This window comes from Eurypyga helias, unplaced genomic scaffold (assembly GCF_000690775.1).
Source record: "Eurypyga helias isolate BGI_N326 unplaced genomic scaffold, ASM69077v1 scaffold14715, whole genome shotgun sequence".
NCBI classification, from domain to species: domain Eukaryota; kingdom Metazoa; phylum Chordata; class Aves; order Eurypygiformes; family Eurypygidae; genus Eurypyga; species Eurypyga helias.
Window position 1 is genome coordinate 31,598 of NW_010250015.1, and position 26,517 is coordinate 58,114.

At 42.8% G+C, this 26,517-nt stretch overlaps 1 protein-coding gene across 1 annotated transcript; it reads right to left on the bottom strand.

The window, feature by feature from the left end:
• Positions 1–5,076: 5,076 nt before the first annotated feature.
• On the bottom strand, positions 5,077–22,968 carry ECI2 (enoyl-CoA delta isomerase 2). Its single transcript, XM_010151571.1, has 10 exons — positions 22,940–22,968; positions 17,750–17,912; positions 16,354–16,452; positions 15,150–15,341; positions 14,268–14,337; positions 12,657–12,759; positions 11,453–11,573; positions 8,312–8,401; positions 6,152–6,295; positions 5,077–5,232 (listed from the first exon to the last, which is right to left on the bottom strand). The coding sequence occupies exons 1-10, from the start codon at positions 22,948–22,950 to the stop codon at positions 5,077–5,079; spliced, it is 1,149 nt and encodes a 382-aa protein (XP_010149873.1). The 5' UTR covers positions 22,951–22,968.
• Between the last annotated feature and the right edge of the window lie 3,549 nt (positions 22,969–26,517).

Sequence of the window (26,517 nt, forward strand, 5' to 3'; positions counted from 1 at the left end):
GGCATTTGAAGACGATGGGGATTAGGTAGGGAGGAATGACTCCTGTGAAAGTAACTACCATAGTCAAGAGAAAGAAGATGAGCTTTTGGGGATGCGCGAACAAAGAGCTATGTGCCATAAGAAGTTTCTACTTCGTACATTACAGTAACTGCTCTAACAAAGGCTGTCTTCTACGAACCTGGTTTTGTTTATATGCGTGGCGCGCCCTCTCTCTAACGCAACATAGGCGTGCGCAAACTGCGTGCTTGTGAAGAGCGCTGGTTCGTGAAGTTTGTGAGTCCCAGAACAGAACATCTCAGTCTTGAGCACAGAGCTCCGGGCATCCCTGGGACAGCGGGAGGGTTCATGCAGGGGTGAATGTCGAGCTGCAACCCCCTCATAGCCGCACTGTGACCAGCCACTCGCGTGCAGCTCTGCACGCCGTTAAACGGCGCTTCTACCTGGGACCCACCTGTGGCGGAGCAATAGACACGACATCCGCCTCGGCGTCCTGCCAGCTCTCCACCTCATGTCTGGGGTTCTGGGCTGTTCTGCTACGCAGCTGCCGTAAACAATTCCAGGAAATGCGATCTAGAGTACATCACAGTTGCAGAGTTGTAGAAGTGGCCCTGAGTGATGAGAGAAGGCCTGAGGAGAGCCTGGGTGTTTTCCGTCAGAAGAGGAAAAAACCCCTTTGATCCAGAGAGTAGCTACTGCCTGACAAGCCACCGCTGAGTTTTCAGCCGCAGAGATTTGTATTGTAATCCCAAAGAATCCGACAGTATGACAACAGCAGTCTCGGCCTTTTTGCTCCAGCCCTCTGCACAGCCCGAACCGATCGCCTCGCAAAGCTCGGTGGGCTTTGCTGCCAGGTCGGCGTGGCGGCGTCTCGCGCCGCATAGCCGCCTCGGTGAGATGCCGCTGAACGGCAGGCGCGTTCCACTGCAACTCATCAGCTGAAGCGACAGCACGTGAAACGCCCTACGCTAACTGCTTTCAACTGTACGCAGCTTGACTCTATTCAGTGGGCAAGTGGTTAATACGTCACAAAACAATTTGGGTTTGGGGCCTTTCCTCCCCAGGTTTTAGGTTTAGACCTATTCTACCTACTTAGGGCTAAAACGGATTGATATTACATTTCAGCTGTTACAGACAATATGTTTTAAAGCATGCTTGGTTGCAAACCAAAGAGGAAAACTAATCCTCCAAGAGAATTTTGTGAATGAAAATATTTTTGCTTAGTTTCCACAAGAAGAGAGTATAAGGGGCACAGTTGTCTGTCTCTAAGTATCTAGGGCAGGTTACACAGAGATGGAGGAAACCTTTTAAAAATGGCCAGGGTTTAGAGTTTTTCATCATCAGTTCTAAATTGTTTCAAAAATGGAGAGGTCCTTGTTGAGATTTACCACATCACCCTCATGGAAGCGTTCGCGTTCAGCTGGAACAAGGGCGGCATCTTACCGCAGCAGAGCTGTTACGGGGTATTTATGACTGAGCTGTAAACTCCATGTTAGAAACGCAAATGCCGGCAGCGTGATGCAGCCCGAACGTCCTGAATAATTTGTGATTAAAAAAATGGAGTGTATCACCGGTGCTTCTTAACAGCCTTACACGCAGAGTTTTGTGGTTGTGACAGACCTTGGATTTTTAATTGCTGGTCTCAAAGCTACTTCTAGACCAGCAGGTTGAGGGAAGTTATCCGCCCCCTCTACTCTGGGCTGGTGAGACCTCACCTGGAGTACTGTGTCCAGTTCTGGGCTCCTCAGCCCAAGAAGGACAAGGAACTACTGGAGAGGGTCCAGCGCAGGGCCACTAAGATGATGGAGGGCCTGGAGCACCTTCCATATGAGGAAAGGCTGAGAGAGCTGGGTCTGTTTAGCTTGGAGGAGGCTGAGGGGGGATCTTATCAATGCTTATCAATATCTAAAGGGTGGGTGTCAGGAGGATGGGCCAGAGACTTCTCAGTGGTGTCCAGTGACAGGACGAGGGGCAACGACCATAAACTGGAAACCAGAAGGTTCATCCTGAACATGAGGAAACACTTCTTCACTGTGAGGGTGCCAGAGCACTGGAACAGGCTGCCCAGAGAGGTGGTGGAGTCTCCTTCCCTGGAGACTTTCAAAAGCCACCTGGACTTGTTCCTGTGTGCTCTACTCTGGGGGATCCTGCTCTGGCAGGAGGGTTGGACTAGATGATCTCTAGAGGTCCCTTCCAACCCCTTCCACTCTGGGAATCTGTGTAAAAACAGGTGCCATATTAACAGTAACTATAATGAACATAATCAAACAATGTTGTAGGTTTTATATCCAGTGTAAGCTTAAAACACATTATTTTCCAAACCTCTGTTTAGGTATCTTGCCACCAGTATTACTGTGTGACATATCTGATTATTCACCTGTGACGCTACAGGAACTTGGAGGCAGATCATTAAGCACATGCGTAATTGTGCATGCGACCTGAACCCTGCTGTACGTGGCACCTCTGTGGCAGCAAGAGGTACAGCACCCAGTGGCAATACCTTGAATCACAGAACGGTTTGGGTGGGAAGGGACCATTGCAGGGAGCACTGGGAACATTTGACGTAGTCCTCACTCTCCTATTATAATAAATCTCATTTAAAAGTGACTGTACTTCTGAAAAAATTATCTAAACTTGATGATTTGTTGTATGTGGTAAATAGAAATTGTTTGAAGTGATTCCTCAGCCTTGTTTTGTTGTTAATACCAGACATCTATAGAACAGGTAAAAATTACTAAAGATGCTCCTAGGCAGAAACCAATGTTTTGTGAACTACGAAAGTTATGAAGTGAACTTAGTTAGCAATCTGAGGCCATGATTTGACTCTCCAGAAGTTAACAAGAAATGCCATTCCCTAGAAACAATATTGATTTGTTCTCATTACTCATGGAGAGTCGGAACAGGGAGGGGGAAAAAAAAAATCAACAGATCTAATTCATGACAAAGCCAGTCATGGTTCACCTCCCGCTGTAAGTGATGTGCTGGCATCCACTGACCGAGAAAACCCCGTTTCTATTTTATCCATCAACAGATTATGAAAGGCTGCAGTTTTCCTTGAGGAAAGCAAACACATCGCGCGCACACAAAATGCACTCGCTGACACGGCTCACATGCTAGTAAACCTACTAAACGTTACCATCGATAAAGAGCTTTCAAAAGACCGAACAACTACTGTTTATCTCTGGCTACAACAGTGGCCACCACCACATTGCCACCACCACAGTGCCAGGGAAACCCCACAGAACGTGTTTCGGGGACACAGTCTCACGTGAGCAGCATGAAAAAGTCACATGAGCCACAAAAGCCTTGGCAAGACAAAGCCACGTTTCACCCCCTGGACCCGAAGGCACGCCCCCTGCACCGCCCCAATTCTGGGCCAGGACTGCAGCTCTCTGCCCCCTCCTTGCCCCACACAACTGCTGTCGTGTTCTGGCCAGCACCAAGCCTTGCGCCCTGTGACTGGCCCAAGAGCTGCTTGGCAGCAGCAGGCGCACCCAGGCGAGATGGCGGAGGCCACCACCTCACGTGGCTAGTGTGCCACGGCAGCTCTGAGCCCACATAGGCTGCTGGCAGTGCTCGGCTCCCAGCCAGGTCTCTGCCTCACTTTCTCCCCCGCCACCACCCCCTGGGCCTCAGCCATGCCACCCCTTTTGCTTTCCCAGCTGTTAAGTCACAACGGCTGGGTACCACACTGGAGGCAAAGTCTGGATTTCAAGACCTGCTTCCACTGCTGAGCGGCCACCCTGCAGGTCCACGCTGCCCAAGCACAGGCACCTTTCTGGCAGTGGCACCGCCAGTCTTGGCCAAGGCACGTGGGCGGCACCTGAAGCCGCCCGTTTCTGGCGGCTGGCTGCTCTGCTCCAGCACCTCCCAGCCCTGCCGCGCTGCACCCCGGCAAGAAACGGGCACCCGCCTCAAGCTCTGCCGCACCTACGCCAGCCTGCCTCTGCACTGCCCACAGGCACCCCCTGCACCCCTGCTTTCACGTACGTACCTGCCAGGAGTGGAGTGCTGCCTTTTGGGTTTCTCACTGTCAACGCTCCTGAGATCAGTCTAGAGTACTGAAATCAATGACTTTTGGGGTTGTTTTTTGTAACAACAATCAGCTCCTTGCCATTGAGAGGCTTTTCTTGATGAGTAAGCGTTGCTTCTCCACAATTTCATTCCCTTGGCATGAGCTAAGTGCCTACCTACTTCCAGCAGCCTGCCCCTGTCCTCTGCAGTGCCTGGCGCACTCTCCACCCAAAGACACCTGTGAACAGCAGGGAAATTTTCTGTTGAAAAATAATTCTTCTGTTAATTTAACTCCAAAATGGCTACAGTAAAAGGTCATACTGTCTGTAACGGGATTTTTCCACAGAAAAGGGGCAATATAAATCAACTGATGGAAAAACATATTGAAGATTAGAACCATACAGCTCACAACAAACATCTTTGCGTGTGCTCTTGAAAAAGAAAAAAAAAGAGCCTTACTTCTGAACAGAAAAGCCTCCCTCATTTTCTTCTAAGTCAGGCCAGTTCTTCGAAGAAGCAATTACTCTCACGTAATAAGTAACTGCGATGTACAAGGCGAGGCTAATTCAAGTTAGTCAAGTGAATACTTTTGCTGTGAGACTATTATAGTAATACACTTCCAGGAACTACTTTCCCTCTTACTGAGGATGTTTAACAGAAGGAGTAAGAATCAGCACAACAGTAATCTAAACATTTGTATTTATTTTTTCATGAATACAGTATTTCCTTCCCCACAGATTGATAAAAAAGACATTAATTGATGAGCTATCAAAATACAGTGCTATTGCATCTGCTGCTTCTTTTGGAAGACGGCCTGCTTTAGTATTACTCAGAAACATCACTGCTGCCTACAGAACAACAAACCTTTTCTCCTCAACCAAACGATCCGTAACAGATCCAAGGCACATAACATGGTATTAATCTTATGAACCAGTTTTAACCTAGTACTCGGAACAGAAATATAACCCATCAAAATGTCTAATTCTTACTATTTGAAGAGAAAGTTAATTAACGACAAGGCAGATTAAGCTATTGCCAGAAGGTGAATTACTTTACTGGTGAAGATTAGAGTTTTGATTTCTTCTGAAAGAAGCTGACTATAGCATTAACACATTCATCAGATAACCACCTCTCCTTCAGGACTTCACACTCTTTACTGTTGACTGCATGGAGCTTCTCCTTTTCCATACTTCTCAAGAGTTGCTTTGACACTGCCAAGGACTGGAGGAGAGAGAGAGGGACATTAGGAAGTTATGGTTTCTATACCTCAGTGTTTCAGGAAGTCACACAATAAACACACTGGAATTCAGAGTTGTATTAACATCGTACTTCCTAGCTTTTAGTCAACCTTTAAGCTGGAAGTGATTATTGCATTTAATTACCAAGACGGCTAATGAGGTGGAGGAGGTTCATGGGAAGCAAAAGAGCAGTCCACTAAGTGCTCATAATCGGAGTAGACGGGCACAAGAAGCGAAACCTGTTCAACTTTCTGCAGCGCCAAACGCAACCAACATTACCAGCAGTTGGCACCAGTGTCTCCTCTTGTCCAACGTAATGTAACACCACTGTGACTCGTGCCGTTTTGCAGAACCTAAACTAGCGAGCAGGATGACTCAGTTCAGCAACAAGTAAAGCCACCCAGCGTCCTCTTATCATCCACCGTGCACGCAGTGCAATTAATATTGCAGAACCAGTGGTAAGGCTCTTAAAACCCGACTACTGCCAAAATTAAAATCTAAGAGAAGGCATCCAAGGTGCACACAGAGAGTGCAAGTGGATTGATGAGTGAGTTTTTAAGGCTTTTCAGCCACTGAATCTCTGTGATTCAGCCAGGGATTCAGAGACCTATCAGTTTCCCAGCAGCAGGGGGAGAGAGACAGATCTGCTGGATTGATGAGTGAGTTTTTAAGGCTTTTCAGCCACTAAATCTCTGTGTTCAGTCTTAGATTCAGCCAGGGATTCAGAGACCTATCAGTTTCCCAGCAGCAGGGGGAGAGAGACAGATCTGCGTTGAAGGAAAATATATTAAGCCTTGGTATTTCAATTAAGGATGAAGTGAAACCAAGTAACAGGATCAGTTTGGCAGGAGGATTGGGAATGCTACAGGCTTACAAGTTGGAGAGAAATTTAAAATACTGACGTTTTTGGGGAGGCTTGCATAAGCTTCTAATCTTGCCCAAACTTCCTCCTGAAAAGACCTGTCGGGGAAGACTTCGTTCACCAGTCCCTGGGCACAGGCTTCTGCTGCCGTCAGCTTCTTATTGAAAAGCAAAACCTCATTTGCCTGTATAAAGAGATGCAGAGCGTGATTCAGTGCGACACATGACTGGAGTAATCTGACGCGAAAGGTACAAGCGTCCAAGTCACACATGTTCTCCTGTCTTGCTCACTAATGTCTGCACTCCAAAAAGAACACAGAATCACAGAACAGAGGAGGTTGGAAAGGACCTCCAGACACTGTCTAGTTCAAATGCCCTGCTCAAGCAGGTTGAGCAGGAGCTGGCTGCCCCGGACTCTGTCCTGTTGGGTTTTGAGTATCTCCAAGGATGAAGACTTCACAGCATCTCTGCACAACCTGTTCCCACGTTTCACCACCCTCACGATACAATTACTTTTTTAGGTTCTGATGGAATTTCCTGTGTTTCAGCTTGTATCCCTTTCCTCTTGTCCTGCCACTGGGCACCACTGACAAGAATATGTCTCCACCTTCTTTACATCTTCCCATCAGGTATTTATGAACATCAGTAAGAATCCCCTAAGCCTTCTCTGCCCCAGGCAAAACAGTCCCAGCTCTCTCAGCCTCTCCTCAAATGCAATATACTCCAGTGCCTTAATCATCTTTGCTGGGCCTGCTCCAGTATGCCCGTGTCTTTCCTGTAGCCAGACCCAAACACAGCACTCCAGCTGTGGTCTCACCAGTGCTGGCAGAGGGAAAGAATGACCTCCCTCAACCTGCTGGCAACGCCCTGTCCAATGCAGCCCAGCATAACCTCAGCCTTCTATCCTACAAAGGTGCGTTGCTGGCTCACGGGCAACTCATTGCCCATGAGGACACACAGGTCCTTCTCTACAGAGCTACTTTCCAGCCAGTAAGCCCCCAGCATGCACTGGTGTGTGGGATTATTTATTCCCAGGTACAGGACTTTGCCTTTTCCGTTGCTGAAGTTGATGAGATTCTCCAATTCTCCAGCCTACCCAGGTCTTTTTGAATGGCAATGCAGCTGGTGTATCAACCATTCCTCTCTCTTTTGTGTCACCTGTCTCATCTGGGCCATAATGAAGAGGTTAAACAACTACTAGACCCAGTATCAACCCCTGGGCTACACCACTAGTGACTGGTCTCCATTTCCTATTGCTGACCAACAGTCTACATGCCTTCTCCAGCAGAGCTCCAAGGTTGTCACCTGAAATTACCTCATCATAAATGTGTCTGTTCACTTCCTGCAGTGACTCTAAGATTTTTAGAACATGTACTGGTAGGTTACATCTCACTGAATGGACTACCCTTGATACTTGGTTGTTTATGAAGCACTCCCTCTATTCCTCACAGATTTAAACCCTGCTCAACAAAAATAAATTATGTTAATGCAGGCAATAATAGAGGTATTTGAAACTATCAATTTTTTTTTCTCCGGGATATCAAGAAAAGCAGAAAGGGAGTTCTAAGTAAAGAAAATTTAGATTCTGCTGTCTCTCCTCATTTTTTCTTTTTGTTTTCTTTTTTTTAAATTACTATTATTTAGTTTCCTTATTTCTAGAGTAGAGAGCGAAAATAAGACTATGGACAGAAGACCAAAATATATTAGGATAAACCAGATAATCTAAAAGGTCTGGAAGTAAACGCATAAATGGATTGCTTCACATTCACATTTGGAGGAATGGTTGAATACAGGTTTCCCACAGGGTTGGCACACACCACTGCAACACTTGCTCCCTTGCCTGATAAAGGCAGCCTACCAAGACATTTCTTAAGAGTGCTCATTTTCTTTTTTTAACCCTTCTTTACATCATTCCCTCCCATTGCTGGGGGAAAGCTACAGCCTGTTCCATACAGAAATTGTCTCAAGAAGATGGAAGAAGCCATGAGAAAGAAAACCTTCATCAGTATCACAGTATGGCTTCATCTCACTACTCTAGTGCCTGTGCTGACACTACCATTGCATTTCTTCATCTTTGTTTCAAAAAATGTGAACAGGAGCTTTCTTTGAGGACTCCTGCTGTGACTCCACTTCTTCTTACAGTTGGAGGATACCGACACACAAAGGTCAGATGATCCCACACAGAGTGCAGACATTCTTACCTTAGCTAAGCCCATGATTTTTGGAAACAGGTAAGAGGAACATCCTTCTGGGCTCTGTCCAAGTTGACTGAACGGGCTGTGAAATGTAGCCTGAGGGGGGAAAAAAAAAAGGAACAAATTAAAGCAAATCTCACAACAGAGCACAGGACAAAAGAACTAACTAAGATTTAGTTTCCATTTTAAAGCTTCTGCTGTGACAGAGTTCACCAAACATACATTGGAACTGTTACCATCATAGTCTTTAAATACCATCTGGTAACACTGCTTCATCCTCTCAATGCTCCTACGAGCTGCCTTGGTCTAATTCAATTCTCTTATCATAACCACCCTGTGGATGAAGTTACCTTATCTGAATACAGTGCCTAGAGGAACTTATTTGCATGAGGAAAACCTTTACAAAAAAGATGTTCACACACATCCGTGCTAAAAGTAAATACATAGCCCAAACAACTTCAGAGGTAAAGAACATTTTGCTTTCTGAAGGCACGAGTTTATTCTTCTCCTGAAAAATTCAAGTCATTGAATCTTATTTCCTCAAATCTGATTAAAATTTAAAAACAACCTGTGGCAGAAATGTATCCTGTGATCACGCAAAACAATACCTAATTTCAAGTTAGAACTGAATTGCAGAATTTTATGTTTTGATGACTTACATCAACTAAGCAAGGAAGACAAAACAATGGCCTTTATTTGCATTTAAACACCTGAACTGACACCCAAGGAGCGCACGAGCTGGCAAAGAAGCTTTCAATGCAACAGGAGTTAACCACCTCTCACTGTACCGCAGAGGGCCACACAGCAAGACAGATCAACAGACTTCCTAGGAAGAAAGTGACAACTGCATCACTGTAAGAAAAGATCAGGCAATGCCTGCCAGGATACAGCCTAGCCTAATTGGTCTTGCTTTAGCAAGGGGAGAGGGTACCACACCCAGGGTACAAACTGGCACCTCAGGAACTGGAGCAAAATCTGGCGCAGAAGGCAATGTCAACTGAGCGCCCAAAATGCTGGTCTGTTGTCAGACTGGGCTGCGCACTGTCCCGTAAATGTGGTTGGTAACGATCTGCTCTGGGAATACCTGGGTGAGGATAAAAGGAGATCCTGGACACAGCAAAGCTGGCTACTTCTGGAGTAGGCAGTCAACGCCTAAGGCACTCCAACCAAACTACTGGAGAATGTGAAATTACGTACTAATTTAGATAAGAATGACCTTACTGCATGAGAGTTCACAACCCTGGAAAGGGAAGAACAGACAACAATCACCTTTGAGAAGGCTGCAATAAACTTGAAGTTAATAGGGAAGTCTCATGAAGACTAACCTAAGTGAAAAGCTAAGTTAGACCCTACAGAAATCCTCAAAGAACTGCTACCAAGGGCAGAAGCCAAAGCTGTCCCAGTGCAGGTAGGAAGGCTACTAACAGATTGTCTCAGCTAAAGCACTGACTTTAAGTACAAGTACACAGAAAGTGAAAACTATGTCAGACAACGAAGTATGAAATGAATATAAGCATGCAGAGATTAAAAAAATAGAAATACAAGGCGAAAATACGATGCATTTATGAATGATTACATATTGGTAAAATATAAAAGTAAAAGGAAGTTCGAGTATGAATCTTCCAAGACAGAAGGGTACTATTAACAGGTCAAAACATTTAGTGCTTATTTGGATTAAATTTCAACTAAATCCATACTGATCTGTGGCTGTAGGAACTACTATGCCAAGGGGGAAGTTAGATATAAACAGTCTTAATAAAGCAGAGAGGTACGAGTGAGAAGATGCTGTTCAGTATGGACAAGTTAAAGTCTGGCAGGAGTAACGTGGTATACGATATACGATAGGGACAGATGTTTAACTGGTAACTCTTCAGTAAGGGATCCAGCTGCTAGAGCAGATGAGTATGTAAATTAAGTAATATTGTGGGATGTCAAAACAGAAATACAGTCTGCAGAAGGTGGAGAAGTTGTTCTGCTCTACTTCACATCAGTAAGACATGAGCTGGAGTGATGTGTCCAGTTTGTACCACTCTGCTTCAAGAGATGCAGAACAACTGGAAGGAATCCGGAGGAATATGACTGCAGGCATAAGAAAGCCATGAGGAAAAACTGCATGAATTGCAGGCGTTTAGCTGAAAAAAGAAAAAACTGAGAGAGTGGATGCAAACTTAGATATATCTAACACTCTAAGTACATTGATGGCTAAGCACACTTATGGCTACTGTAAGAGAGGATGAAAATAATCTGGTTTTAAATTCAGGAACAAGAAACAATAGGTTTACTCTGCAGCAAAAAAAAAGATTAGATGGGAGGGGAAGAAGAGGGAGAACCCAATAGTTTTCTATTAAAAGAAGAGCTCTAGGGACCGGAATAGTCTGAAATCATCATGCAGGTTATATAAGCAGATGTCAGCAGCCACATGGCCCTAGCTGATCCGGTTATGGGGCAAGCAGAAGGAGTTGGTCCCTTTCCTAAGTCTCATAGTGACAAACAGGGACTGAAAAACTGCAGCAGGGACTCTGAGGAAAAATCTGACACAAAGCAGGAGACAAAGTACCACCCATCACAGACACTCCTGCAAGCAAAAGCTTGCCTAATATTAATTAAAACCTTGGGTTAAGTTCTGTATCTTTTTAATAACCTTATACAAATGAACGCATGAAACATAAAAAATAAGCCATATAATGGTATTCTGTGCTATGCCTTAATAGAGCTTTCGGTTATGTATTTGGCAAGTTACCTTAGAAGGAATCTTAAGTTGAATATACCAAAGTTTTTCCAAAGTTACCTTGGAACACAAGATTAGACAAAATGCCACTTATCCATTCCATCTTTTGCTCCCCCTCCCACAGCTGAAAGGGGCCTTACAACCATCATGTCACATCAGCTACTATTTATTTTACCCACTGCTACAGTAAGGAGTTTCCAAACTGGAGTCACTAACTCAATAACCATAAATAGAGCAGGGAATTTCCATGCATGTTAAACACTAGCTGATGGAGCCCCATGCTGGTAATTAATATGGGTGTTCCCTGAGGCGATATAAAAGGCCTTTACACTTGTGTGTTCTTTTCTGTCTGATTACCCCAAACCAAATAATATTTGCACCAGAAAGAGGCCTTGGGATCAGATATGTAATCTACTTACCCTGTCAGAAGCATAGACAAGGTCACACAACCCAAGGACCGTTACACAGATTCCAATCGCTGGGCCATTTACCACTGCAATCAGTGGTTTAGGAAAATCGATAAAATGACCCACAAACTCTCTACAGAGAAGGAAAAACATAATGTAAGGGACACATCCTCATCTTTTTCATCAAAGACAAACAACTTTCAAAACACATGATTAGATACTGCATAACAAAACCCACGAGCTAGATGCTGTGCAGCAAATGGTTTTGTCTCCTTCCCAAATGAATTCTGACAGAGAAAATAAGAACTATTTGAAATATCTGCATTTTCTCACCAACTAAGAATCAAGCACATGCAAGACAGCACAGCTTATCAAGTTATGAAAGTGCTCTCCTCTTCAGCTGCAGTTACTGAATACAGGTCACTAGCAAGAACAGTCTTTTGGCCTGTCTCTCTCTCTATGTATCCGTCCAGCCCCACCGGGGGGGCACCCATTCCCCTCACAGATTCTGTTCTACAGTGAAGCTCCAGCAGGCATTAAATTGTGATGCTACCTTAACACAGAACTCCCTAGTGCTGGTCTGCCTGGGTTTGACAGTGTTTTCATTCATTTGACAGCTACTTCTCCATCCAAGAAGTGCAAAATACATTCTTAAAATAGAACATTTTTCAGAAGTGAGGACTGGTGTAAAAACTCCCTTCTTTGGCATTTCTGTGCATCAGCTGTAATGAAGGACTGTGCTTGTGTAACAGTCACAGCATAGCAAGTACAGTCTTCTCCCAAGAGCAAAATGGAAGACTGTAACATACACATGAGACAACGCCTGCAAATTATATTTTATCCATTACAGTAACTTCTCCATATATGAAACCAGGATGTTTTACAGAATCACAGAATGGTCAGGGTTGGAGGGGACCTCTGGAGATCAGCTAGCCCAACCCCCCTTCCAGAGCAGGTTCGTCTAGAGCAGATTGCACAGGAAAGCGTCCAGGCGGGTTTTGAACATCTCCCGAGAAGGAGACTCCGCCACCTCTCTGGGCAGCCTGTTCCAGTGCTGGCACCCTCAGAGTAAAGAAGTGTTTCCTCAAGTCCAGGTGGAACTTCCTGTGCTCCAGTTTGTGCCTGCTGCCCCTTGTCCTGTCGCTGGGCACCCCTGAAAAGAGTCTGGCTCTTCATACCCGCCCTTTAGATATTTATAAGCATTGATGAGATTTACTTGAGTAATACTGCTCCATCGCTTGCCATCTTCTCCATTTCACTGGGCTGGATATTAGTAAAATTACTCAGGTCATTCCCACTGCTATAGTAGTCTCCATTTCCTGCAGAGAACACATGAATAAGTACACCCATGGTTCTGAGTAGGTAAGAGAAGAGAAGCTTCTGTTTATTACATTTAGAGAAGAATTTCATTCTAAGTGTCTAACGTTATTAAGTAACTAGAGAGACTGTCTCAAAGTAAACACGCTACCTTAAAGGACATCTATGGTTTAGAAATAAGTGTTGACGGATAATTCACTGAAGAACAATGGGTAAAAAGCCAAACATTGTTAAATTTTAAAGATTTGAGGAAGGGAAAAATAATTTTTTTTTTCCATAACAGTATTATAAGGAAAAAAAAAGATTATTTCTTTCCCTCCATACTTGCTCATTTTTCTTCTGTCAAATCACGATCACTCACCCAGTAAGATGTGAGAAAGAAACCTTTGGTTTTCAACGGAAAAATGGAAATTTAAGCTCATGCATCTCCCTTCATCCCCCTTCAGACTGATGAAGGAATCAATAGTCAACAGAGTAACCTATTTAATATGTAGTAGAAGTTCCACATTTTGGATGACCAATTAAGGAAAAGGCATAGCGTTCTAAGGATAAGACTGAGCACTGCATTGAAATCACTGTACTGAAAGATGCATTATTCAGTAAGAAGCAGATAATCTGTTACTGAACGTACGAGTCAATTTGAGGCATCATCAAAGAGCAAGGAGTGTTTAAAAGCTAGACTGCATGATTTAATTGTCTATATCATCCTGTGTTCCACGAGGACACTGACAGGACGGGACCCTTCACTGGTTGGCACCTCCATTACTTTACGTTGCAGCACTCCTACTCACTACGTAAAATGGGACGGGAAGGTTTGTGCAGGGGTGTTTGGTGTGCACTCCTACAGCTATACACTGTTAGACACTGCAGCTCTGTGAACTACCCATCTCACTGTGTAGGGGTTGGTATGCCGAGTCATTGCTGCTGAAAGGAAATTCAGCACCCTGGGAATAAAAGATATTGGTAAAGCACACAGTGGAGAAGAATATGTATGCAATTACCTCAGAAGTAATGAGTAAACAGTAAATGTCCACATAAAGCATCATTTTTTTCCAGTGATCATAGGTGTGTGTACGAAGTGTAGATTTTTTACTGGCCATGCCAGAGCAGGATTCAAGGTGCTTTGCTTTATTATGTTCCAATGTATCACAGGGGTAGAGAAAATTGACTAAACCCATACCAACAAACTTCAAAAGCAGTAGTGAAGATGACGTGGAGCAGATATATCAGCTACTCAAAAGTAGTAAAAGCCCTTCGGAGTAGTCCGTGTCTTATCTTCTTATCTCAGAAAGATGTTCTGATGCAACAGCAAGCTTGCTGAAGAATTTGAAACATCACCTTGAAAGAATTTTTCCAAACACTTTGGAAGATCTTTGGTCTATACTAGAGGAAAGGATTTCCACACTCACCCAATTCAATCTTAGTCTAAACACAGGTAGATAGTTCACGTCAGTACTGTACTTTGGCATAACATAAAACAACTCTAAGAGAAGCATGTAAGGTGTGGTACCAGTAATAACTGCTATGGTAGAATCATCTTTTCCAGCTTCTTCCAGCGCTTTGATAATTTCTCTGTACATCTGCGTAAGTGAAAAATCAACAAAGTACAAATGTATGCTGCAAAAGATCATAAAAAGGAGATTCACACTGACAACAAGGAACTTGACAGACCTATTAACTATGGTCCTTTTAAGTATGAAAAAAATTTGCATCCACAGAAAGTCAGGTATTACATGCAAGATATTTCTGACCATACAGACACATGCCTACAACACTCAAGACTTCTGATGCAAATCGAAAGAACAAAATAAGGTCCTTTGGAAAACCCACATTACCTGGAAAAAGCTAGTTTTAAAACCTGCTAAGTAGTTTAAGTGGGCCAAATAATCTATTAAAGAATTAGCAGCAGTGGGGTGAAGTCCCTGTTCTGGTATCTTTGCGGTTGCAAAACTGCACGATCTCGTTTCCAGCAGGATGAACTTCCTTGTGAAGACAGCTACGGGAGCCAGAAGACTACTCGACACACACCCAGAGTGCTAAGCCCAAGTAGGCTGGACCCATGCTTCACTATACACAAGGCTACAGTCAAATCTTGTATCCACAAAGCAGGCCGGTCTTCCTGCAGCTTGCACTAGTTTAGTGCAGACTATAATCCTATGGTAAGTTTGAAAAAAACCAAAAGACACAAAAAAGCCCAATCCATAAAATTTTAGCTGAATGTTTTGTACCAGATATTTATTCCTTAGGTTGTCATCAAAGTCAAGATACTGAAAATTCAGACCGCCATGCTTCAGTCAGTTCTGCTAAACCTGCAGTAATGATTCTTTAAAAACTTCAGTAGGTTACCCAGGAAAGAAAATAACCATTGATCCTCCCAAGTTAATTTCTTTACCTTATGGTTGATGGCATTTTTCCTATCAGGTCGATTAAACATTATCTTTGTGATATTGTTTTTGGTGGTAACTAGTATTGTTTCATAGCCACTATGTCCGCTCACTTCTGGAGAAGCCTCTTTCTTCTGGCCAGCAGATTCTGCAGAGACCAGACTTGAGACAAGTTCAGTGTATTTCTGCCTGGCATTCTCCTGCAATTAAAGCAAAAAAACCACACCTCAAGATTGTCAAAGGCTGAAATGGAAATCAGTCTGTCACGCTATTCATAAAATGGGTACTGGGGACGAGGACTGTGCTTCAGGACTAAAGAAAAAAAAAAATCTCAATTAGAGAGCACTCTAATTAGGATGAGAAGAAGAACATGCTGTATTTGAACACTGCAGATCATATCTAAAATCATCTGGAAAGGAGCAGCAACAAATCCACAAAATAACTCAGATGCTGGGATGATGACATTTATTTTATTGGAGAAGTGCCCCCATCCACACCTAAGATTACCAGAGACCTTTCTCATATTCCCAGCATTTACACATTTCTACAGATCCTTTGTTTCTGATGGAACTGTGGTAGCTATATACGGTGTCAGACTTGCTACAGTCTGCATGAAACAAGAATGCTTATGCATCTTTGCATCTTTATTCTTCCTGATCACTTCACCTGAAGTAAAGAATTCTCTAAAGGTTGCAAAAGGTATTACAGATGTCAAGATATACTGAGCAAGAATGAAGAGAAGCTCTCAGTGCACCACTTTTTTCTTGTCTTTTAGTCAGTGGCATAAGAGACTGACTTTTTAAAATGACAGTTATCCACATGCTGGATTCACAAATTTGCTCTTTGTTGCAAGAACTGAGAAGCTCAATCCATTTTTTCTTAAAGGGAAGAGCAGAACATAGTGCGAAAACTATTATTTTTAATTGAAAGTCAACACATATGTAAGCTATCTTATACTGGTACAAGCTGGCAGGAATATTGTAGAACCAGGCTCACACAGTAACAAAAAAACCCTCCCACAAACCAAAACTTCAAACACTAAAGCAGTGAAATGACAGTAGAATACAGTGCAAAACATGTTGGTGTCTGAAGCAGGTTCAGTCAACTAGCATATAATATGCTAGTTTAGACATAACCCATTCACTTACAGTCCAGGTATTGTAAAGCAGAGTAATTGACAAAGTATCTAAGTGAAATTATATGTATTGTCACCTGAGACAAATTGCCAAGAGAACTCCATGCATCCCACTTGGCTTTCTTGACAAAGTCCAGCATACCTGGTTTTGGAGAATTGCAAGGACCTTCAGTAGCCTGTAAACAGAGTGAAATAAAACTTATTTAAACCTTTGGTTAAAGATCATATGCCTTGGCAGAAAAGATGATGATGCTCAGAGTATTTATCTGATCAGGATACAGAATTCAATTCTTAAGACAGAAGGAATACCCAGTGGCTGGGCAATATTCAGACAGTTCACATACCATGAAGTTTTCAGTTTCAGTCTGCCCTTTCCTAACACTTGGTGCTGGGCTTTCAGAAGCACCTAACCAGTATGAGACGTTATATTCCAGAACACCCATGCATGTTACGTTATCCTATCTGAGAGACTGTGGAAGTTTTATACTTAAAAAGAAAGTTAAAGACTTGTGAAATGTGTGAACAAAGAAGCCATTGCATTGGATCTATTAAGCTGGATCTTACTTCAAAGTTGGTGTTACTATGAGCAAGGGCATTGGACCAGTTAAAACCGCAGGAGTACAAGCTATCCTGAAATATTCCATGATCAGTTTTCCTGAAGAAAAGTACACTATCAGAAAGAAATATTTCAAGTGAGAGGCAGGAAAGAAAGAATAAATTTTTGAGCTCATTATTATTAATTAGTAAAACTAGCTGGAACAGTCAGCTGTCTACATTTTTATTTAAAGGAGCGATTAATTGCCTTCTTCAATATAACAAGCCACAGCCTATACTGACCCTGCAGCCAATCTTGATTCACAAATACTTCCCCAAACACCAGTACAAACCCTGCTAAGGACTTGCAGCTATTTCTACCAAGGTCTCCTTCCATGCATGAGTGAAGGTTATGCTTTACTGCAAACGAGCAGGAACAGTTCCTTGCATTTATCTAAAAAAAAGCCAACAACAACCATGCAAAAAAACAAGAAAGAAAAAAAACCTCCAGAAACTAGCATTCAAATGTCAACACCACTGTATTATAGGCCCAACTGACTGACTGTAGATACAACAAATTTAAGAAGCAGCATGTGGCATACTGTATTTTCCTAGGCATAACCCATTTTCCAGAGCTGCATCAATATATGCTATATTATACTGAAGGCATCACACAATTGATGTAAATCGCCTCTATTTCTTTAAATAAAGATTTCTATTCAAAGCATGATTTATAAGATGAAATACGTTTGGCTTGCCTCAGAATTCAGGCAGGGTTTGAGGGGTTGGTTATTTCAAGAACAGAATTCGAGCACTCAAAGAGCTCGTTAAAACACAATACATTTGAACAACCCCTGTGTTAAGTAAATGTTTTATAATCTGAGGTCCATCCCCTCAGATTATAAATGCCCCTTATGAAACAAAGTAAGTCAAGCCTACCTGTTTAAACAGAGCGTAGAGCTTCAACTTAGTTTCATTCCCAGGGTCCTTTTTCAAAAGCTTCAGTTGTTCTTGAGCCTTTTCAAAGTCTTTCTGGCTGACTTGCATGGTGGCTGCAGTCATGTGCAGGTGAACTGCTGGAACGCAAGCAGCTTGCGCTTTTCTGTTAGAAAGTGGAAAAAAAAAATCTCATTGCTTGGTTTTTGTGTAAGACTAGAGGAGAAACAAATATGCTGCTTTTTACAGGCATTTAAAGTAAATGTAAAACATTAAATATTTGTACCTGCACTGGTGAAAACAACAACAAAAAGCAAGATCCTAAAAATTACAAGAAAGTTGCTTTAGAAGTTTGCTTTAGCTGCAGCATGATTAGCCTTTGGAGAATATGACATTCTCTCTCTCTAGTATGTAAAGTGCTAGATTTAATGCTGCCAGATGACAAACTATGCAGTAACACACCAGATAATCATATATAGACCACTAAATGGCAGTAGTGGTAAACTAATGTTCTGCTGTTTCTGGAATAAATCAGAGTCCTACGGGTTCTGTTCATGACAAACGAATAAGAAACACAGAAGAGTTTTATTAACGGTGCAAATCTCTGTATGCAACATGAACAGCTTTATATATCTATGAATTAAAATGAGTATGCAGCCTGTCTGTTTGTTGTGACATTTTCGAGTTTGTGTGCTTCTATCCAGAGACGGTTCAGTCTGAAAGCCTGGTTCTCCAATCAGGGCAGCTTCAGTGAAGGCTAATTTCAAAATATACTTTGGAAAAGGACTGGATGCCAACCAGCTTGTAGACACTTGATAAAAAGTGGTGGTCAAAATATTCTGGGAGAAGAACCCTCCACCAGAAAAAAAGGTAATTCCATTAAAAAATACCCCATTCCAAAGAACCAAACCTAATCCAACCCCGTAATACTTGGTAAAAGCAGGTTTACTTCAACAGAGTTTGGAATCAAAAACCAAGAAGTCTAATAATTTTGGTTTGTTTCAATAGGGCAAAAGCATGTTGTCTCAGCCTTCTTCGGTTAAACTGCAATGTATGTTAAGTATTTTTAATATTTTTAAAGTGTTAGCAGTTTATGTATCAATGCTCTTTCTCCATTTTACTAAAAAAAACCAAAAAAACCCCCAACTTTTCCCATTCTAGATTACAAACACGCCTGTCATGTTAGAACATAATATATGATAGGTTTCATGACCAGTCACATTTGAAAAATTATCTCAAATGCAGACTGATAGAATGTTTAATCATCAATTTAATCTGTTAACATTTCACTTGCAGAACCATCATTTAAAAATCACACCTAACACGAAAATTCTGCCTTTTTTATAAACACACCTAATGAGAATTTCAGAGAAATTCTACTGCCTACTTTGAAAACATCCTCATTGATCTTATTTCTTAAATAAATTGTATTTTCTATTGCAAGCCTAAAAGTTGTAGGTAGGAAGTGGGAAGAAAGCCAACTGTTTCCAATTAATTTTATTACTCTTTCATTTCTTGTAGAAGGTTTAAGTTGTCTTGTAAAAACATTTGTAACATGGACATTTTGTGTCCTGTTACAGCCCTTCTGTGTTAATAACATCTAAGTTCCTGGTATTTTGGGGCTACCGAATTTGAATGACTGAAATGGAAAGAATATTTTTTGTTATATAAAGAAATTATTTAAAAAAGAAAGAATTCCAGGATCTGCTCCAAAATCTTACACTCATATAAAGAAATCTCTCTGAACCTACAAAATGGAACAGGCTATCAAAAAAGGCTACAGGAACAGTCTTCTGACTTAAATTGATCCGCTGCAGGCCTTCATTAACATAGCAGTACACCCAGACAGACACGGCTTAATGATCTGCCAGATTAACTAACATTCAAACTGATGTGTTCAGAAGACTGTGACAGAGTTTAACAAGTTGATCCCTTAAACAACTGGGACACTATCTAGCCAACTTGTGGACTTCACCTCCAGCATCAATAAAAGCCCTTTGACGGGAAAAAGTATACCTAAATGGATAGAGATACAAATTTTTTAATACTGAGTTTCTTTGATTGGTCTGTCCTGGAGTCACAGAACATGATGCTCACTTTCAGATCCCATCCCCAAACATGATATTAAAGTCACATTTGTAGGAAGAAGAAAATGGTTTATTTTGGTTTGGGGATTTTTCCTCCAATTTTGCTAGCCATCTCTGGAAATACTTGAATTTTGCTGTTCCCAAGACAACCCGTGTATCTGGTACAAATATTTTTTTGTCAGTCTAGGCAGTGACAATACTGAAGTAGATTCAATGTTTACAACGTGTTTGACAACCTGGACTTCACTCCAGCTTGGCTGTGGTCAACATTATAAACAGAATCACAGAATGGTTTGGGCTGGAAGCGACCTTAAAGACCATCCAGTTCCAACCCCCCTGCCAGGGGCCGGGACACCTTCCACTAGACCAGGTTGCTCAAAGCCTCATCCAGCCTGGCCTTGAACACTTCCAGGGATGGGGCATCCACAGCTTCTCTGGGCAAACTGTTCCACTGCCTCACCACCCTCTCTGGGAAGAACTTCTTCCTGATATCTAATCTAAATCCACCCTCTTTCAACTTAAAGCCATTGCCCACTGTCCTGTCACTACCTGCTCTTGTAAAAAGTCCCCCTCCCCAGCTTCCTTGTAGCCCCTTCAGGTACTGGAAGGCTGCTATAAGGTCTCCCCGGAGCCTCCTCTTCCCCAGGCTGAACAAGCCCAGTTCTCGCAGCCTTTCGTCATAAGAGAGGCGCTCCAGCCCTCTGAGCATCTTTGTCACTTCCTCTGAACTCGATCCAACAGGTCCATGTTCTGCCTACGCTGGGGTCCCCAGAGCTGGACGCAGTAACCCAGGTGGGGTCTCACAAGAGCAGAGAACAGGGGCAGAATCCCCTCCCTCGACCTGCTGGCCACACTTCTCTGGATACAGCCCAGGATACGGTTGGCTTTCTGGGCTGCCAGCTCACACTGCTGGCTCATGTCCAGCTTTTCATCCACCAGTACCCCCAAGTCCTTCTCCTCAGGGCTGCTCTCTATCCACTCTCCACCCAGCCTGTACTTGTGCTTGGGATTGCCCCGATCCAGGTGCAGGACCTTGCACTTGGCCGTATGGAACTCCATGAGGTTGGCAGTGGCCCACCTCTCCAGCCTGTCCAGGTCCCTCTGGATGGCATCCCTTCCCTCCAGCGTGTCAACTGCACCACACAGCTTGGTGTCATCAGCAAACTTGCTGAGGGTGTACTCGATACCACTGTCTGTGACACTGACAAAGAGGTTGATCAGTGCCAGTCCCACTCCTGAGCCCATTTGTCACTGGAGGCTTTAAGAATGTCTTTTTTATACAATTTATACAATTTAATAGTGACCATAAATTAACAAGACTTGAGGATGGGATAAGTGGATAAGTCAGAAGAGGATGAGAAAACAATTAGGTGAATTAAAAAAAATGGCTGGGGAAAAGTGGAATGATCTTTCAGTAAGTCCAGACTCAGAGCTACTTTCCTCTGCTGTTTAGATATATCCAGTTTTACTTCTTAGCTACAAAAATGTCTGCGTAAAATACATTATCTATCTACTTCAAATACTCTTTCATTCTTCTTTTCCTCCTTATCTACTGCTTTGTAATAGATTGTGCAACTTAGCTGTTTATTAAAGTCTAAAGTTCGTAAGAAAAGGTCTGTTTTTCTTTATTTCTTCCTTGCTGCTTATAGCTCAGTTCTCTGCAGTGAATCTACGATTCACTTCTTTATCTCTGCCCTCTGATCTCAGAAGACATTTACTATATATTAGTGATGATCACCACTTCTCAACCTTCCACGGCTAGGCTGACGGCTGCTATGTCTCTATTAAAATAACAAAGGATGAAGACGCAAATTAAAAATTAAATTATTTGACCATTTATTCATCTTCGGCAGGACCTCATTCTTCAGAGGTACACACGAAGAGCAGGAGTAGATCTCCTTGCCCCCAGGTAGGTCACAAAGTGTGAGGTGAGCGAAAGGTGAGCCTTTCACCTGTCAGCACACACAACAGCACTGCTGTCTCTGGGACCCCACAGTGACGCTGCACCACAATCCCAGAGAGCAGCAGGAAAGCCTGCTGTAGCCCACTACAGGGTGGACTTACTCCCTCTGTCGGCTGCTCCCCTGCTGTGACACTGAATCCTTACTCCCCCACGCAGTAAGTAACATGCCTCTCGGCAACCACACAGTATTTTCCCGAAACCACACAAGGCTGGCAGAGAGCCTGGAACCCAAACTATAAACTACTGGTGTTGAACCTGCCCTCGTTTCAACCCAAGCAGAAAAAGAAGCCTAGGAAAGGCAGTCAAAAACCCCTCCGTATTCTCCCTTCTCATTGTCGTGGTTTAACCAGCACACTCATCTACTCGCTGCAACAAAGCTGAATGGTTTCCTTTGCAAAGCTTCCTCTCTTTATTGCCCTGCACCTTGCAGGCAATTAGCTGCCTCTGCCCCACTGCTACAAATTACCTTTTTTGTACTGGCACCCATGGAAGAGTTGTGAGGGCCTGGAAACCTCACCCAGCTGGGTGAAAAAAACAGCTCCCACCAGAAACAGAGAAGCAAGAGGAGTCACAACTTGGCAGAGCAGCCACAAAGCCCACGGCCAATGCCTTCATGCTCCTGCAAGATCATTGGCTTGGTACTTCTCAAGATGTACATACACTCTGAAAAAAGAAAGAAATCCTGGGCATCGCTGCCTGAAACTGAAAGATCCAGGCTGACAAACATTTCGTATTTATTCCTTTGCCTTTGACGTCTCTTCGCTCCCATTCAGTCATTCTGGACATCTCGCAAGTCCCCCCTGTTCATTCTGTTCACAGAAATGTCTTTTCCTGATAAACTGTCACACATAAGGCTCTTAATTAAGATTTTTAAAGTCAATTACACTGCAAGTAGTTTCTCCCTGTTTAGCTACGACTGCAAAGCCTGATAAAGACAGAGTCCCTCATTATGGTGTAGTTCTGTTAACTTGCATAAGGACTTTTCTAAGGTTCAAAATGCCAACTTTTTGTAAAATGCTGGCTGCTCACTTTCTAACTTTTAAAGCAACTTAGCAGCTTTCTTGTTAAGACTAAACAGAAGCCAAAAGATCTCTGCACAGGAAACATCAGACAATGCTCAGCAAAAGAAAGGGATGGAGGTACCTGAACACCATCTTCCATTTACTTAATAAAGGTTTTCTTTAAACATTAGTAGATCCTGGGGAAATAAAGCACAGACAAAGGCAGTTAAAAATCCTATTAGGATTAAAAGTAGCAGGCAGTGCTAGAAACGTGGGTTTAAAACTGACAAAACTGGAAAATGCTCATTTCATGTTATCGTAACTAGCTTTAGAAGGTGCTAGAAACATGTGGGTTTAAAACTGACAGAACTGGAAAATGCTCATGTTATCGTAACTAGCTTTAGAAAGACAAGGAAGAAAGAAGAGTAAGAAGTGTTATCAGACAGAAATAAGCAGTACATTAACCTGTCACTCAGATGAATCCCAGGAACATACGTTTAATAGAAGATGTGGATATCTTTTGTCCATTATGTGTAATAATTTAGATAACCTAACAGAGTCGTATACGTTAACGTTTGGACTCAATGATCTTAAAAGTCCTTTCCAACCTAAATGATTCTATGATTCTACACAACAACTCTTCTTTGCCATCATCACTAACGCAAGGTGCTGTAGTCTTTTGTGCTGCTCTTTCCATGCATTCCTCAGGGAGAGCAGTGAGCAGCGTGGTAACTGCCCCTTGCCATTTCACAGAGACCTGGTATTACAGCATCATAAAGTGGCAATATTTCTGCCCATGTTCTTTCCATCTTAATAGAACATTAAACAAAATACTGTTTTGCTGCTGCTACTGAAGAAAGAGTTGTCTGGGTTGGATTTTTTTTAATTTAGGATACACAGCAATCAGTTCCCACAAACCTGAAGGGACTAAGTGTTTTGGTTGTAACCTAAAACAAGCTTGTGATTCCATGCCTCCCCAGAGTCCATGCAAGGAGGAGACAGCACAGGCTTTCCAGCCTACCCATCACCTTTTCTGAGGCACCAGACAGGGCGTCAACTATTCTACAAGGTTCAGGAGTCCAAAACTTACCACAAGCACTTCACTGTGCCTGCTCCAGCACCAGCAACCCCTGCTCTGAGAGGCTGCTGCAAAGTCAAGCAGGGGAGCAACTAAACGGGACCTCCTCACTCCCTGTCCTCCTGCAGCTGGGACAGACACATCCACAGCAGAGGAACATGAGCCCTCCTTGGGGAGGTGGCCAGGGTAAGGCCTTGCCTGCTGGCACCTGGCCATGGAGTATTCCTGCTCCAAGCACAGCCTCAGGCTTCGGTCCCCCTCTTTCAGTAGCATTTCTCCCATTTTGATCCTCCCTCAAAATTATCCTGATTTTTCTCCATGGAGGAGAAAGAAAGGATCTGGGGAAGGAATAGCAGCCTTTGATCATTAGTTCAGCTACATCAAGGGACACAGGAGCAGAGCTGGTGGGAAAGGTTGCCACCGTTGGCAATTGCAGCAACTGTTAGGAAATGAGGCGTGTGAAGGGAACAGAAGCCAGTATTTAAACTGTAACCGTGAGAAAATAAGGACCATCCAGAAAAAGAAATTCAACCGAAGACATCGACTTCTCTTATTTTTTCCCCCCAAGTCTTCGTATCAGAATCTCTAAAAAGATTGAAAAAAGGAGAAAGAAAGGCTGATAACCGAATAATGACAATGAGCAAAGCATTAGCAGTACCACTATTTAGTAGCTTTCTTGGTGACTAGGAAAATAATGTTACTGTTTTCCATATTCACTTGCAGTATTTTCTGCATGCAATAAATTCAAAGTTGTACTTCATTTTGCTGAGCGAGAGGAAGCTACTGTCTATGCTGTTAACATAAAAATTAACATAGAAATTTCAATCTGCAGGTTGCCCAAATCACCATTCATCAAGCCACTGGTTATATACTACTGAATCCAGACAGGTATTTACCTACACAATCATGTAACACTGAGGATCCACAGATTTTCACATAGTCACAACACTTACACAGCAATATAAGGGATTTCCACATACAGCTGAAGGTAGAATGGGCTAATGTCCTATTTGTACCACACCTTTCCATCCTCCAGTTATTCTTTCCATACAAGCTACCTAGAGCTGAGCTGGGAAAAGAAGAGGCACCTCACAGTTCTGAAGCAAACTGAGCAGCCTCTGGTATGTTTGAGGCAATCATTCCTCCTTTGCTGTTGGAGAAACAAGGAGTGGTATGTGGGGGTGGATGATTAATTAATACAGAAATTCTGGGCAGAGGTTCCTCTGGCTGTAGAAGCAAAGGAACCCTCTCTTTCTTTATGCCATCCTGTTATGGGCTTCTCCCAAGGAATTTTAGATCATTCGACTATGCACACTATTTTTTGTCATATACTCTTTTCAGATTGTTTCTTCTTTTTTCTCTCCCTGCAGATTTTTTTTTTTTTCACAAGTGTCTATCAAATGGATATGAGGACTATTACAATATCTTGTCAGACATTGTTAGGTGGAAAGTAAGTTGTAGAGACAGACATTCTTACAAATAGGAGTCATGTAGTAAGCAGTGACAGTTTCATACTAAAGAAACCTCAGCTTGACAGTTCTTACACTAATAAAGTCGAATTACTTCAGCGGTTAATTTCTAGCCCTGTCCCTTCAATTTTCTTCTCTTATACTGGGAAATGTGGAGTAACCGTATTTGACACATGAACATCTTCCTTTGCAACTTCTGTCATCTTGAAAAAACCTGTATCTGCTTCTACAACCATCCCATGTGAAAACTTCCACTTCCACTGATTTGTATGCACCTCTTTCAAGATCCTCTGCCATTAATTAAAACTAAAAGAATTCAGAACATGAGCAGACAAAATTCAGTCTTCATTCAGAAGATGGAGGAGCAGGGACTGCCTTTAACAATTACTGCCTGTTCAAATTTCAGTAACTGGTACATTTTCTAACATCCAGCAACTACAAAAAGAAACACAGTTAAATAATTGAGTTGCTCCTTCAAGTTAAAACCAAAACCCTACATTTTCCATGACATCAACTCTACACCTTACAACCAAGAAGTCAACTCACTTGCAGTAACCCCTGCACGTAAAGCAGGGGTTTACCTTCCCTACGTTAGCTCACACACTCACACTGTTAAGCCCTGAGTTGCTATCACCTGCTAACATGCACCGTGGCAGTAGGTTAGCAGTAATCCAAGTTAGTAGGTTGCAGCAGGTTAACAGCAGCTTAGCAACCAGAGTCGGTTTATTTCTTCCTGCAGCAAGAACTAAGGCACACATCTGCTTGGTAAAGCAAGGCAACTGTTCACCAAGCTCCGGCAGAGATCTACCGGAACAAGCGCATCACTTCCAAGATCAAAAGCCAGTAGCCTAAGAAAGTCTTATCAGAACCAAGGTTGTTCTCTAGAAATCAATACATTTGGCTCACTTGGGGAAATACAAGGTTTTGTTAGCCATAGTGGTAACAGGGAGGTGGTGATGTCTCAGTAGACAGAACTCCAGTTTTCCTAAAAAGCATAAGAAAATAACTGTCCCTCCCTGTTCTACCAACACAGTCCCTGGCAGAACCCCACTGTACTGTAGCTGGTGTGGAGTAACTAACATGTATTGCTATCAGGCAATAGGAATGCTTCTAGTGCTCTGGTACTTCCAATACAGTTAGCTAGCAGAAAAGATCAGTGCAAATACTCTATAA